The 13,857-nt window shown below is 47.6% G+C and overlaps 1 protein-coding gene across 1 annotated transcript; it reads right to left on the reverse strand.

Moving 5' to 3' along the window:
• Positions 1-292: 292 nt before the first annotated feature.
• ACTR1A (actin related protein 1A) lies at positions 293-13,804 on the reverse strand. Its single transcript, XM_072340646.1, has 11 exons — positions 13,573-13,804; positions 9,838-9,902; positions 8,965-9,040; positions 8,069-8,194; positions 7,158-7,282; positions 6,800-7,016; positions 4,928-5,020; positions 4,121-4,295; positions 3,676-3,737; positions 3,208-3,248; positions 293-2,558 (listed from the first exon to the last, which is right to left on the reverse strand). The coding sequence occupies exons 1-11, from the start codon at positions 13,618-13,620 to the stop codon at positions 2,456-2,458; spliced, it is 1,131 nt and encodes a 376-aa protein (XP_072196747.1). The 5' UTR covers positions 13,621-13,804; the 3' UTR covers positions 293-2,455.
• Positions 13,805-13,857: the final 53 nt, after the last annotated feature.

Genomic DNA, 13,857 nt, shown 5'->3' on the forward strand with positions numbered 1-13,857 from the left:
CACTATCCCCTTACGGTTTCTCTACCCTTCAGCTGTTCTGTACTTGTCTTCAGTAACAAACTAAGGCTTTGAGAATAATGGTCATTAAGAAAAGCAGCTTTGAACTCTACCAGGGAGACCGGTCACAGGCCAGGAATGTCCTACCTCAGTGCGACAGACTGATCAGAAAGGCAGTTTTGGACTACAGCTGTGTTTTCATGCAGAGATTAGCCAGCAAGTTCTGTACAGGCAAGAGAAGAACACACTGTTATCTCCTTAAAAATACAAATGGGGGAAGATGAGGCCAAGAGGCTTGAAGTTTGTATATGAATGACTTTATTTAAGTATGCTGGGCACCACCAGGCAACATGGTTTGGACAGTGTGCGAGGGAACAGTCAGGCAGATCAAATGAATGCTAGATTGGAGACGGCACCTTTCTGTCCGGTCACTGCAGTTTACAGAATGGAGCACTGCTGCTTCTGCGAGGCCAGCAGAGGTGGGGAGGGGGAAGAGATCACTGGCACTGCCTGGGGCATGTGGTAGGTGAACAGAGAGGGGTTTGTTTCTTCCTCTCTGCATGCTGCAGCTAATCAGCAAGAGTGCAAGGATCTTCTACCAGAACGAGGCTGAGCAATGACAGCTCTTCTCTACCTGACTTGTTCTTACTTAAAAATACAATCTGTTCTGACAGGAGAGTGAGCAGCGTGGCCTCAGCTGGGAACAGGTCACCAAATCTGCCTCCCTCCAACTTCTCTGAGCCCAGCAGTGAGCCCTGAGAACGTGCTTCCTGCTGGAGCAGCACACTACTTGCTTACATTCATGTCTGCTGGGGCAGTGCACCAGCTTATGCCAGGCCTCTGCAGCAGGGCTGCTGCTGCCCTTCAGCTCTTGTTCTGTCTTGGATCTGGAGAGTGGCCCCAGGGTGTTGTGTGGAAATGAGAAAGGAGGGGAACACAGAGGAACTGCCACCAAGCAACTCCAGCCCACTGCTAATGCCAGGTACTACAGAAAATCAGTGGTGAAGCAAATGAGCACCAAGTAATGCATAAGAACGCTCACAAGTAACAGTGCTGCAACCCAACACCAGCTGCTCTGGAGGCCTTCCAATCTCTGCAGAAGCAGCAGCTATAAAAGAGCAGCCAGTAGATGAGCAGCTCAACAGGACAGCAGAACACAGCCACTGCAACAGCCTGCTGCTCACAACCCCGCTGCTCACGTCAGTGTGAATGTACTAATACAACTTATTGTCCTCTCATGTAGTGTATTCACAGAGAACAGCGAAACTTCCTAAAAAAGAGTTAATGAGTGGTGTAGCAGGGCTGACTGGTTATTATGCTAAGCATATGTGCTGTAAACAGTGTTAACATAAAACAATGGACAGCTGGATAACAGGTGTTCAAAGAAGACCCAAAGAACAATTCCCAGGTGCTGTGGTCAGTATTTGAGATATCATTGGAGATTTCAATAAATAAAACAATTCTTACATTACAATGCACCTTTCCAACTATTATTTTGCCCCCCAGATGGATAAAGTACACAAGAGTTATGCCTGGCTGAAAATACATGCTCCCTTTGCCCTGACATGGCAGAGGAGGAGGGAAACAGCCCCAACTCCTGCAGAGAAAGAACATGAAAGCTGTAAATCTTGGCAGGTTGAGGGAGAACACTCAAGTGCCTTCACTCCCACTCTGGGGCAGTTGCTTCCAGAGGAGAAAAGGTATTTAAAAGAAGGAATAAGAGAACAACCGTCTAGCATAATGAAAGCTGATTAGAGATTGCTTTGTTCTACTCCATGCAATACAAACTAAGTCCTATCACCAACTTCTCCAGCTGTGGCACAGACCCACACATCAGTCTGAGAAGTTACACACTCACTCACACGCATACACCAAAAATAGTGGGGGCAAATGGGCTTAACTGTTAAGAATGTGCTTTCTCTTAATAATAATAATAAAAAAAGACATTAAAAACAACTTCAAAAACCTACTGATGGCAGAGACACTGCTGAAGAAGAAAGTAGCTATGGGGCTTCAGCGATGTATTTCCAGACAATCCAGGCATTGCAGTCAGGCTGACTAAAGCCTACGTGAGCAGTTTGCAGTGGTTGGCTCCTTTCTGACTTGCTAGGCAGAGTCTAAGCTGTTCCCTTTGTTTTTCCTTGCTTGTTTTACAGTGGCAAATGTGATGGTAACACAGAAACTAAGGAACTGAAATGAAAAATGAATGGGCCATTCTGAAGAAAAGCAGACTGGTATTTTTTCCTTTCCATTAAAAAAAAAAAAAAATCACAACAAAAATAAAAAAGAAGTAGTTAGTACTAATACAACCCTCCTGCTGCTGTCGTCTTTGCTCAGTGACATCGGGGCATGCTGGCGCACACACACACATACAGGCAGCTCTCAGACACTCGGACTCAGAAAAGCGAGTTTAGAACTGAAGTGAGTCTTCAGAGGAGACTGAGGATAGGTCCCAGGGCTAGAAGGTTTTTCGGTGGATGGCACGAGCTCCATCTTCTTCATATTCCTTTTTTGAAACCCACATTTTCTTAAAAGTATCCAGCGAGGCCAGAATAGAGCCACTGGGGAGAGACAGACATTAGGATTAAAGGAGAACGTTGGGAACACTGTCACTACATCTCTGTAGGGAAGAGCTGTTTCTGCTACACTACTCTTCTACGCTTAAGAAAGGTGCCAAGTCTCCTGGTTGCCCACAGAAGAAATGCTTTCTGGACAGTCACCTCCACTCCTGTTAGCTTCAAATGTGCTGGTATTACAGAGCAAATCACGAGCCACCCTCTCACAAACAACGTGCTGACACTGCTGTAAACCAGCAAGCTCTCTTCACATAAGATCTGATCTCACTTCCTAGGATTCTGGAGCTGAGTTTAGTTCTCCTGAAGAGCAACAAAGATGTACACAAGAGGGGAAATGTATCTACTCCCTCTGCCCTATGGAATGTGCTACCAATGAGCTTGTTCTGTGTTAATGTGGATGTTAAGACTGGCTAAGACAAAGAAAATTAACAGTCTTGCAGAAGTCTTAAGGTTGCAAAGAGCAAAGGGGTTGGCAGCATGAATGGAGGCTCAGTAACCAGGCTGGGTAGCACGTGGTTGAGGAGTGATGCCCTCCTGACACACCATAGTAGCAGGAACAACAGTGCAAGCTCCAACAGGCTGCAATTCTTCAGCCCTCATCCCACAAGAAGACCCACCACCATACAGTACTTACCCAATCCATGTGGAATACAATCTCTCCTGAGGAGCTGATATCTAGGAGGAAAAAAAAAAGAGGCAGTCAGGACCATCTCAGAAACTACAGTCTGCTTCTCCCAGCGTGCTTCCCCGATTTCCTTACAGCTAACACAAGTATGATCTCTCCCACCAAAAAGACACACAGCAGGTTCCCTGCAAAATAACCACTGTGGACCAGATCCTGGACAGAAATAATGCTGTCAGAGGAGCTACCTGCTCCATGATGAAACCAAACAAGTGTTCATCACAATAAGGCTGTTACTGGTTTGAACCACGTGGCAGCTGCACTCTTAGTGTGGCTTTTTCTTTCTTTAAGAGGGGAAAGGTCAGAGAACAACACACAGGATGTGATAAGGGAGGACGGTTGGACTAGATGATCTTGTAGGTCCTTTCCAACCTTGTGATTGTATGTTTCTATGATAAACGCCCAAGAGAAAGCTCCTACCCTTATTTTGACATCCTTTGGAGCTAGTTTCTTCACTTCGCTCAAGAGCCTATCACCAAAACCTGCACAAGACAAAAAAAAAAAAAAAAGAAGCAGTTTGAAACCTTCAGCAAAATCCCAAGTTCCACCTACTAACAACGTGGACCTGAACAGTAGAGCAGGGTTTGAATGGGTAAATTAGGACCTATCTGGAGATGTCTGCCTGTGGGTAGGGGCTGATGGGCCCTGGCAGAGGGTATCTATGTCCATAGGGACATGCTGTTATGACTAGGACTCAGCAAATTACAGAGCAGGGATCAGTCTCCTGCTTCTCACAGTAATTACCCTGAGAACAGAGCTCCCACAGCAGTCATATCATAGGACAAGCCGGGTGTTTATCTCCCGTTTCACACAAGACGAGAAAAAGATGTAAGTGACAGCCCACTGAAAAACAAGAGACAGGAACCTTTGAAAAGCGTGGAGCCTCCAGACAGCACAATGTTGGAGAAAAGTGTTCGCCTCAGATCCATATCTGATTTCTGAATGGCAAAAACGAGCACCTCGTGGAGTCCTTCACATTCTTCCCCTATCAGGTCTGGCCGGAACAGGAGCTCTGGGGCACGAAAGCGGGCAGAGCCAATCTGCAAGGAGAGCAGTTAGCACAGAGGGAAGACAACAGCAGTGCGGCACAGTCCACTGTCTACACCCTCAAGGTTGAGTCTATTTCTACAAGGTAAAACTTCAGATGAAGAAAGCTTCATGGACATTCATGCTACATCATTAGCTCCCAAATGATCACCATATTGACCTACAGCTTTTGGCAAAGGTGCCATTTCTATTCTGGAGATGAAAGAGAAGAAATGGCTCCATCTCTGGTACTGGAGGTAAGACTTGTATTTCCTCTCTTTCAACCATTCCACAGAAGGCTCAGTGTCTTAAAGAATATTCCCAAGTCACTATTCAGACCAGTAGTTTCTGCTCATCTGGGCAGGAAAAAAGGCACATACAAAACCACAGCATAATTTACAGATACCAACACACACTCTATACCTGATCCACATGAAGATTTACTAGATCAGAATCTGCACTCAAACAGTTCTCAGACTCCATGGTCATGCTTTATTCTTACCAAAGAATTCCAGTAAGATTTCTAATAATATTCTCTTTCCCTAAAAATTCTAGTGCCCCAGCTCAACAACCTGGGATGCATTTTGATCTTTAAAATTATCCTCTCTCACCCCACATTGCACTAAGCCTCCCATCTTTTACAAACCTCAATAGTGCTTCCATCTGGCAGGTAGTACTGAGCCTTCTCAGTCTCCAGAGTCTCATCCTTCTGGGGGTTTATGGACAGATAGCAGGCACGCTGAAGAAGAAGCAGAGCCAGAGAGAGTGAGATGAGGAGATCAAAGACCCCTGACAAATACTTTTCTCACTACAAAAAGCAAATTCCTTTCCTATCAAAATCCAAGTCTATCCTATTTTGTGTTGAGGAAAAGACCTTTTGGGTTCACAACAAGAAAAGTACCTTATCTGCTCTTCATACTACAGCTAGTCACTACTTTTCTAGCTTTTGTTTTTGTCTCTCACTTACTGCTTAAGAAGTAACCTCCCTCTGCACTGGTGGGATAACTATCTTGTGAACTTCCAACCTTTCATAGTGCAAAGCAAAGCAGGCATCTGAAACACCTTTAATGGCATTAACCATGTACAAAGGTAGGTTTAGGTAACTTAGCAATAGATTAAGAGCATGAACAAAGTCCCTTGTTACATTTCAGAAGAAACAATAACTAATAGCTATCAGCAAAAATTTCTTAGCATAGCCTAAACAGCTCAGTTCCTATTGTTCACCACATTCTAAATTACAGGAAAAAAAACACCTTTAAAACTGCTCCAGCAGCCCACAATTTTTGTTGCATAGGTAAGCTTTTCTATTCCAACACATGTAACAGAATCATACAACAGTTGAGATTGGAAGAGACCTCCCTACTGAAGCAGGATCAGCTAGAACAGGTCACCCAAAACCACATCCTGCCACATTAGGAGTAATTTCACAGGAAGATAATCTACATCCTCTACTCTGGGCAAGGTTTGGTCACCTTCAAAGAATCTGGGCAACATGCAGAAGAGCTCTGATCCCTCTGCACAGCCACACTGAGCTACAGCCATACAGAACAGGCGAACTATTTCCATTACATTTTTTTTTCCATTAGGTCACAGGCTCAAGAACAGCTCATTGATGTTCTCAAGCCTTGGCTGCTGGCGCAGCCCAGAGTTATTTGCTGCAGTTAAAGCTCGTGATGGAGGCCAACAGCATGGCAAAAACTGACAGGCATCAGCAGTTCTGATCTTAGTGTTGAAGGCACAAATGCACAGGTAGCCCTAAGCTACACAAAGCCTCGCTGAAATCAGAGCACAACCTGTCTGCATGAGAACTGCAATGCCACAAAGCTATGGTGAGTAGTCACCAGCTGAGCTACTGTTCACTGTCCCTCATTTGCCCTCTCCTCTTGGAACACAAGAAGAGCCAAGGTAACTACTGCATCTCTGCAAGGCCACTGAACACTGTAACTGCCATTAAAAAAGAAAGCCTTCATAAATATGAATGCTGTGAGTGAATTATTTCCCCAGAGAGAGAAAGAACAGCAGCAATCCACTTGTGATCCCAAACTACCATGGATTTTCTAAAGTCTTCACTTGAAGATTAGGCAAATACTAGTGAAGGATATCAGACCTGATAAATTGCTGGTCAGACACTCTCATATCAAAAAAAAGTTTTCCTTTACATCCAGATGGAGCCTCCTGTGTGTCAGTTTGTGCCTCCTGTCCTGTCGCCAGACATCACTGAAATGAGTCTGGCTCTGTTTCCTTTGCTCTCTCCCTTCAGATATTAATGTACAATGATGAAATCCTCCCTGAATGTCTATTCTCCAGGCTCAACAGTCCCAGTCCCCTCAGTCTCTCCTCGTATGAGGGATGCTTCAGTCCCTTAATTGTCTTACAGGCTCTTGTCTCCCTTTGGTAGATAAAGGAATGAGTTTCAGAACTAGGTAGGCTGGCATTTCCCGTTATACTTCAGGGAGCGATGACTTCCACCGGGTAGAAATCTCTTTGTGTATAAGCACAGAAACAGACACTATGTTACCTCTTTGATGGTCTTGACAATCTCAAACTCTGAGGTCGTGTGGAAATCGTAGCCTTCCTTCCGGAGATAGAGACGCAGGAAGCGTGAGACATCGCGGCCTGCAATGTCGATCCGCATGATGGAGTGAGGCATGGCAAAGCCTTCATAGATGGGGACCGCATGGGTAACACCATCCCCAGAGTCCAGCACCACTCCTGTAGTCCTCCCAGTAGCATACCTAGCAAAGGGACACAAGACAGATATCAGCGTGGTCTTTCTCAGTTTGGTTTTCTTCTTTCTTTGTGGAAGTGGAAAAAAAAGCAAACAAGGATTTCAAGAAACATTTCACAAGTGCACATCAAAGAGGAGAGGTACTTACAGACTGAGAACAGCTTGCATGGAGATGAATAATGCTGGAACATTGAAGGTCTCAAAAAACACTTCAGCAGCACGTTCTCTGTTCTTGCGTGGGTTTAGGGGTGCTTCTGTCAGCAGCACGGGATGCTGGTAAAGGAAAAGAGACAAGCTGTAATAACCAGGACGCAGCTGGATGTATGCTCTCAAAAATGCCTGCTTATTTTTCCACTTTAGGAACCACTAGTACAATAGGACACATAGAAGGGACTAATTTCAGCTAGTGAGCTATATTACACCACGCATAATTGCTATTAGGCTGGAGAACCAATAGGGTGCTGGTCTAGTCATAGAGAAGTCCACCCTGTGAGTGACCCTTTGCTGCAAAGGATGATCAAGATCACACCTTGTACCAAAAGGAAGACAGTTTTCCCATAACACAGACACTTTAAGAAAGGGTGAAAGCATATAGTCATTATATACAGGCAGAAATACTCCTACACCAATGACACAACCTATTGCTTTCAGTCATTTAATAACTTTTTTGTTCAGCTCATTCCAGACCAAGACTGCGTTTTTCTCCTTCCTTGCTTCAGATTATGTCATTGCTGAGTGGATGTGCCTGATGGTCAGGCAGAACAACAAAGCTGCACGTGGTGCAGAGTACAATCATAAGAGAGAGGGAGCGAATAACAGTCTGACTTTCAGCAAGTCAGATTTGAGTCAGGCCAGAACATGAGATGTGAGAAGAAATTCTGCTTGGATATTCTTTGTGTAGTATCTCCTGAGAGGTGAAAAGAACTTAATTGAGCAACAGGTGAGTTTAGAAAGGAGAACAAAGGAAGAGTCCCAAATTGCCTCCAGGAGTTCAAAGGCTCCTGGTGTTATGCACAGAAAGGAAACACACCGGTGCCTCTACACAGTGAGGTATCTCACCTCTTCTGAGAACGTCTGAAGCTGATCTTTTGAATACACGTACTGCCAAATGCGCTCCATGTCATTCCAGTCCTTCACTATGCCATGTTCCATTGGGTATCGGATCGAGAGGAGACCTCTGTGCTCCTGAGCAAACAGAAACAATACAGCATACCTGTCAGAAACTAACAATTTCATTTCTGAACATTATGAATACAAATTAACCTGACAGATTCAATTACTTTCAGTCCCACTAAAAAGTAACACGTCGCTAACATACACTGCAAAGACTGAACAATAACCACAAGCATTTTTCCAGAGAAGTATTAACGAGACTTAATTAGGCCTTTTTATACAGAGGATTACATGATGCTTGCAGAGCACTTTCCATCCTAACATGTTTTGAGCCACGCAGACACCTACCAAATGTTATCTTTGTTCTACCAGCTCTGTCATGATGAGATAGCAGGGTGATAGCAGGGAATGTAGTTCTGTGGGCTCACTGGAAATATGAGACCATGCTGACAAAAGAAGCACTGTGGACAGCAAGTTTCTTGTCCACGCCAGAAAGATAAAAGGCAACCAACTAGGGTCCATTTCTAAAGTTTCCAGTCAAGAAAGTGGAGACGTAACCACACAGACCACAAAGTAGCCTAGCAAAAAGGCTAAGTACAAAAGGACTTGGAAAAATGGATTGAGACAGATCTGTGATCATCAGGCTGGCTCAAGAATTTTGAGAAGCTTCCCACTTCAGCTTGGACACACTAACAAGAAATGACAGTCTATTCTGCTCTTCTTACAGACACTGATATCAAGGAATTACAGCTGTTAACATGCTAAAAGTGCAACTGCTACAGCCCCTCTAACAGCAGCACAGCAAGATGCATGAAGAGGTGAAGTAACACAGGTTTTCTTACCTCTGCCTTTGGACCAATGAAAATGTCCCCTTCTAAAGCACCAGCCATAACACGAACATGCTTTGGTCTGCCCACACTGGAACAAAGATAAGAGCATAAATGTTCTAGAGAGACAACTGAGATATACCTGACATTTTATTACTTTTTTTCTTTTCTTCTCAGCTCCAACCAGCACTTTTTAACAGCAGTAACAGAGTCTGAAGGCATTACCAAGTGCAGACAGGCTCAGGTTTGCTCTGTAAACTAATCCTAGAATCAGAAGCAAAGGGAGCAGACTGCAGACATTTCTGAAATAATGGGACATTTGCCAGCTGAGTCTGGCCACACTTTCCCTGATGACTGAGGATTCCAACACTGCCAGGGGTAAACATGGCCAGATTGAGCAGTGATCTGAGCAGACAGACCCACACAGGTTTGCTTGACCTCATGGAGGTCAGTTTAGATATTTAGAGTCTCACACCCCACTTCACTGTGCAGACAAGTCTGTGTTGCTCTGAATAGCTCCTGATCCGGCAGTCCTTCCAATAAACCTGTCAGAAAACTTCCAAAGAAGAATGGCAAGACTTCAGCCTACACGCCAAAAGGAGGGGTTCACATCTCAAGATCCAACTTGGTCTCTTTTGACTTCCTGTCTCAAGACTAGAGGATCCTACAGCTTTGGTTGGGGGACGACAAAGAGATAAATCATCTTTTTCCCCAGAAAAATCTCCATGTGTTTAACAGAGGAGACCTTTTCTCCCTAAGGCTTCTGTACAGCAGGAAGAAGAAGTATAACTTGTTTCTCCTGCTACAAAATTGGACCACTACTGCTCTCTACATATCTAAGAATTGGTAAATGGATTGAGAACTGATCACGACCAGCAAAGTACTTACTAGTTTGGAAAGCAGTATTTCGGTATTTGATCGCCAGCAAAACCTGCTTTAATCACACCTGAACCCTGTAGGAGAAACAAATACATGAGCTTATCATTCATTCCGAAATCCTTATAAATTTTAACAGAGTAGCACCAGCACTGCCAGATCCTCTCCTCTTTACTAGGAATAGAGCTCGGAGAATAAATTCTCCAAGGTGGGGTGGGGGTGCCAGCCTAGGGCCAGGCTGAGCCTCACCCACTCCATTTCCCATCCACACACAACAATCCTGTAGCAACGAGGAGCTTGCAGGAACACACAAGTTTTGGTAAGGAGATTTCCATGGGATCTCCTTCAATAAGTCATTTCACTGCTAATCCCAGAGTATCACAGGATCAAGCTCTTCTATCCAATTTTTCTCGAAAGAAAAGTGTACTGGGAGCAACACGTGTATTTGCACTGAAACCAGTGACAGAAAAAGTGCCCATTCACTCTCAAGGGCTCTGTAGTAGGACTGCTCTGTTTGTGAGGACATTCTCACTACATTTTAAAGCGAATAGCAATGCAGCACCTCAACAGCTTCTCCCTTCCCACCTCTTCTGTGTGGGTCAATATCACTCACATGCATGGGGCTGTGCAGCTAAGCTCTGGCTGCAGGGAATGCTGAAAGCCCCAGCCATCTGCTCTGTGGTGAGAGGGGTCAGCAGCCAGCACAGGCTCAGCAGAAAGGAACATGGGCAGCTGGCTGCTCAGTACACAGTCCAGGGCCTTATTCCCAAGCTCCTTTTGTCAGCTGATTCAGGTGAGGTGCCCAACTTTGCAGAGAGCAGGCATACTCTGCCAGCAGGGTACAAGCACTCCTGCCTTCAGACAGCCAGAAGCAGGTTTGCAGAGATGGATCTGCAAAAAGGAGTACCAGGAACACTGGAAACTGAACATGGCTGGTTACAAGAGATGTAAGAGGAATGCAGTGCTGGAACCCCATGCTGGCACCAGCCACAGCTTCCAGCATCTGCACTAACAGGTGCATGTGGAACACAGAGCCCTGTGCCATGGCAAGAAGCAAGCCCCCCAGGCACACGCTCCCTTCTGACCAGTCACGTCAAAGCAAAGCCAGGAATAAGACAAACCAAACAGTACTGTGACTTTCTTTGTCACAGCTTATAAACAACATCATGCCTGGAAAATAATATCATCCTTCGTCAAGTCTCACAGTTAAAACATAATAATGATAATGAATCAAATGCAGTAAGATAGGCACTATCAGAATATTGTGTTCATTGAACAGTTTATTCTATCTAATGCTTGATCTGACGGCCAGCACAGTTTGCTGCTGGGAAATGGCTTCTGGAGAACAATGATGCTCCTGTTTTAATGCAGTGATCAAAACTTCCCCATGACAGGCCAAAATTTACCCTGCTCATCCTGGTGAGCTTCCCAGCAAGTCATGCATTTTAAGATTTAAGTACAGAAGCTCAAAGAAACGGAGCATGTCAGGAGCTCCAAACTCTTTGCTGGAGTTGGAGATGAAGGTTGCTCTGAAAAGTGATGGGAGGGGATCTGAGCATTGTTGTGCTTCCCAGTGCCTGCAAGCAAACCAAGCATAGATGTTTGCTATCTCTGCACAACAAAGACCCATCAGCATTTTCTGTCACAGCAGGCTGGTTCTTTGGGGCCATGGCTTGTTCATCACCTCAGTCCCCCCAGCCCACCCTCCCTCACACACACCTTACACACACATGCACAAGACAGGAAGGCACTCAGCTTCAAGAAGCTGCTGGCAGCTCCCCAGCATGCAGCCCTGCTGAGGCAGCAGAAGCAGCAGCACCTTTCTGAGCAGCTCCAATTGCTATCCTGCCTGAACTCCCAAGTACAAAAATGCAATGTCACCACAAGGCTTGGCCTGCAAGCATTAAGGGCAGATCTCACAATCATCTCATTCTGCAGCTCATACAGGGAGAGGAAGGCGGGAGCTCATTTATCAGGGAGGCAAGCAGAATCAGCTTTTGTAAGACCAGCTGTTAAAATTAAAAAAGAAACAGTCTCTGGCAGCACAAGCCCTTCTTCGGGCCTGAAGCAAGGATGGGAGCGATCGTTGTGCTAAGTAAGGGAGTTAGATGGAACTGAGACATGCTGTCTCGAAGCTCAAGTGGTAGAGAGGAATTGGATCAATGATAAAGAGGTCAGAGGAATAACCAACTTGACCCGAAAAGATCTATGAATCATACAGCTCAAAACAAGTGTAAGAGAATCATACAATGGCTTAGGTTGGAGGATACATTAAGTATCAGCTCATTCCAAACTCTCTGACATAGACAGGGCTGCCACCCACCAGATCAGGGCCCCCAGGCTCCATCCAACCTAGACTTGAACAGCTCCAGTGACAGGGCAACCACAGCTTTTTTGGGCAGCCAGTGCCAGTGCCTCACCACCCTCTGAGTAAAGAATTTCCTCCTGACATCTAACCCAAATCTCCTCTCTTTCAGTTTAGTCATTCCCCCTTGTCCTGTCACTATCAGACCACAAAAATAGTTGGTCTCCCTCCTGTTTATAAGCTCCCCTTAAGTACTAGAAGGCCAAAACTAAGCCTTTCTTTATAAAAGAGATGTTCCATCCCTCTGAGCATCTTTGGAGCCCTTCTCTGGACCTGCTTCAACAGCTCCACATCCTTCCTGTACTGGAGGCCCCAGATCTGGTTGCAGTACCACAGATGGGACCCCACGTGTGCAGAGCAGAGAGGGATAATCACCACAGAATTCCACAGAAAGGAAAGTGATGAAGGAAGCACAAACACCAGCCCTTTAACACAGCAGAATGTGAATCAGCAGCAGTGGAGCCAGAAGGGAGGAGCAGCAGCTTGTGGCTCACTGTTGTGGAGGAGGCTCCTTGGGATGTTCCACCCCTTCCCTCCTCCCACTTCATCTGTCACCTTTCCTCCCTGAGGCCTCTGAGGATGGGGCAGCTTAGGAAGCGCCTCAGGACCACTTCACGTAACTGCTCCCATCCACCTCGATGCCGCAGGCCTGCCCCCTGCCGAGGCAGCACGCCGTTAGCAGCGGCGGCCATCTGCACAGCCACACCCTGCTGTCAGACCAGGGCTGACGCAACCCGCCCTGGGAGCGGCTCCTCCGGGAGCGCCGCCGGTTCGGGCCGAGGCCCGTGAGCCCACGAGGCACCGCGCGGTCACCGCGAGGAGAGCCGAGCACGCCCGGAGCATGCCGGGAGTCAGGCCAAGCAAGGCCCGCAGCACGCCGGGAACCGGCCCCATTGTCCCCCGGGCACAAAGCGGGGCCGCAGAGCCAGGATGCAGCCCCTGTTGACGGACGGCTCTTCCGGCCAATGGGCGCAGGTGATCCCCGCAAGGGCGTGCCGGGAGGGGCCCCGCTCCGGCAGGTAGCGGCGGGGCATCCCGTTGACTGACAGCCGCCGCAGCCAATGGGGGCGCGCCGCCCCTCACGGCCCGCACACACCCTGGTGGCGGCGGGGGCCGCTCCCCATCAGTGAGGGGCAGCGACCCTCTGGGGGTGACAGGCGGCCGTCTCAGCCAATCGCGGGCCGTCTAGCCGTGCTGGCCCCTCCCAGTTCGGGTAGGCAGCGCTCGGCGCCGGGCGAGGGCCTGAGGCGGCGGCCAAGCCGGGAGGGGGGGGGGGGCGGCGACGGGCGGGGCGCGGCCGCCCCCGATGACAAAGGGATCGCGGCCGGCGGGGCCCCCCCACACCCTACCCGGCACGGGGACGCGCGGCCGCCCACACTCACGTTGTCTATCACGACGGGCTGGTTCGCTATCACGTCGTAGGACTCCATGGCGAGGACCCGCCGCAGTCACCCGTCAGGGAGCAACAGCCCAGCCGGCGGCGGCGCATGCGCAAAAGGGCAGCGCGGAGCCGGCTGGGTGATGTATTCCTGCGGCCGCGGTGCGCGCCGGGAGGTGCAGTCCTGGCGCCCGGCCGGGAAGGGAAGTGCGGGGCGAACGGAAACACCGCGCGGGCGGAAGCGGCGTGACGTCACGCGCGGCTGCTCCGCGTCCTCCCGCCAGGAAGC

The sequence above is a fragment of the Excalfactoria chinensis genome, chromosome 6, assembly GCF_039878825.1.
Source record: "Excalfactoria chinensis isolate bCotChi1 chromosome 6, bCotChi1.hap2, whole genome shotgun sequence".
Lineage (NCBI taxonomy): Eukaryota > Metazoa > Chordata > Aves > Galliformes > Phasianidae > Excalfactoria > Excalfactoria chinensis.

Excerpts from the sequence above, each read along its gene's own strand:
- ACTR1A (XM_072340646.1), bottom strand. The coding sequence starts at position 13,620 with ATGGAGTCCTACGACGTGATAGCGAACCAGCCCGTCGTGATAGACAAC. Across the intron at positions 9,903-13,572 it reads AGCCCGTCGTGATAGACAAC|GGTTCAGGTGTGATTAAAGC; the intron begins GTGAGTGTGGGC and ends TTTCTCCTACAG. Across the intron at positions 4,296-4,927 it reads CAGATGGAAGCACTATTGAG|ATTGGCTCTGCCCGCTTTCG; the intron begins GTTTGTAAAAGA and ends CTCTCCTTGCAG.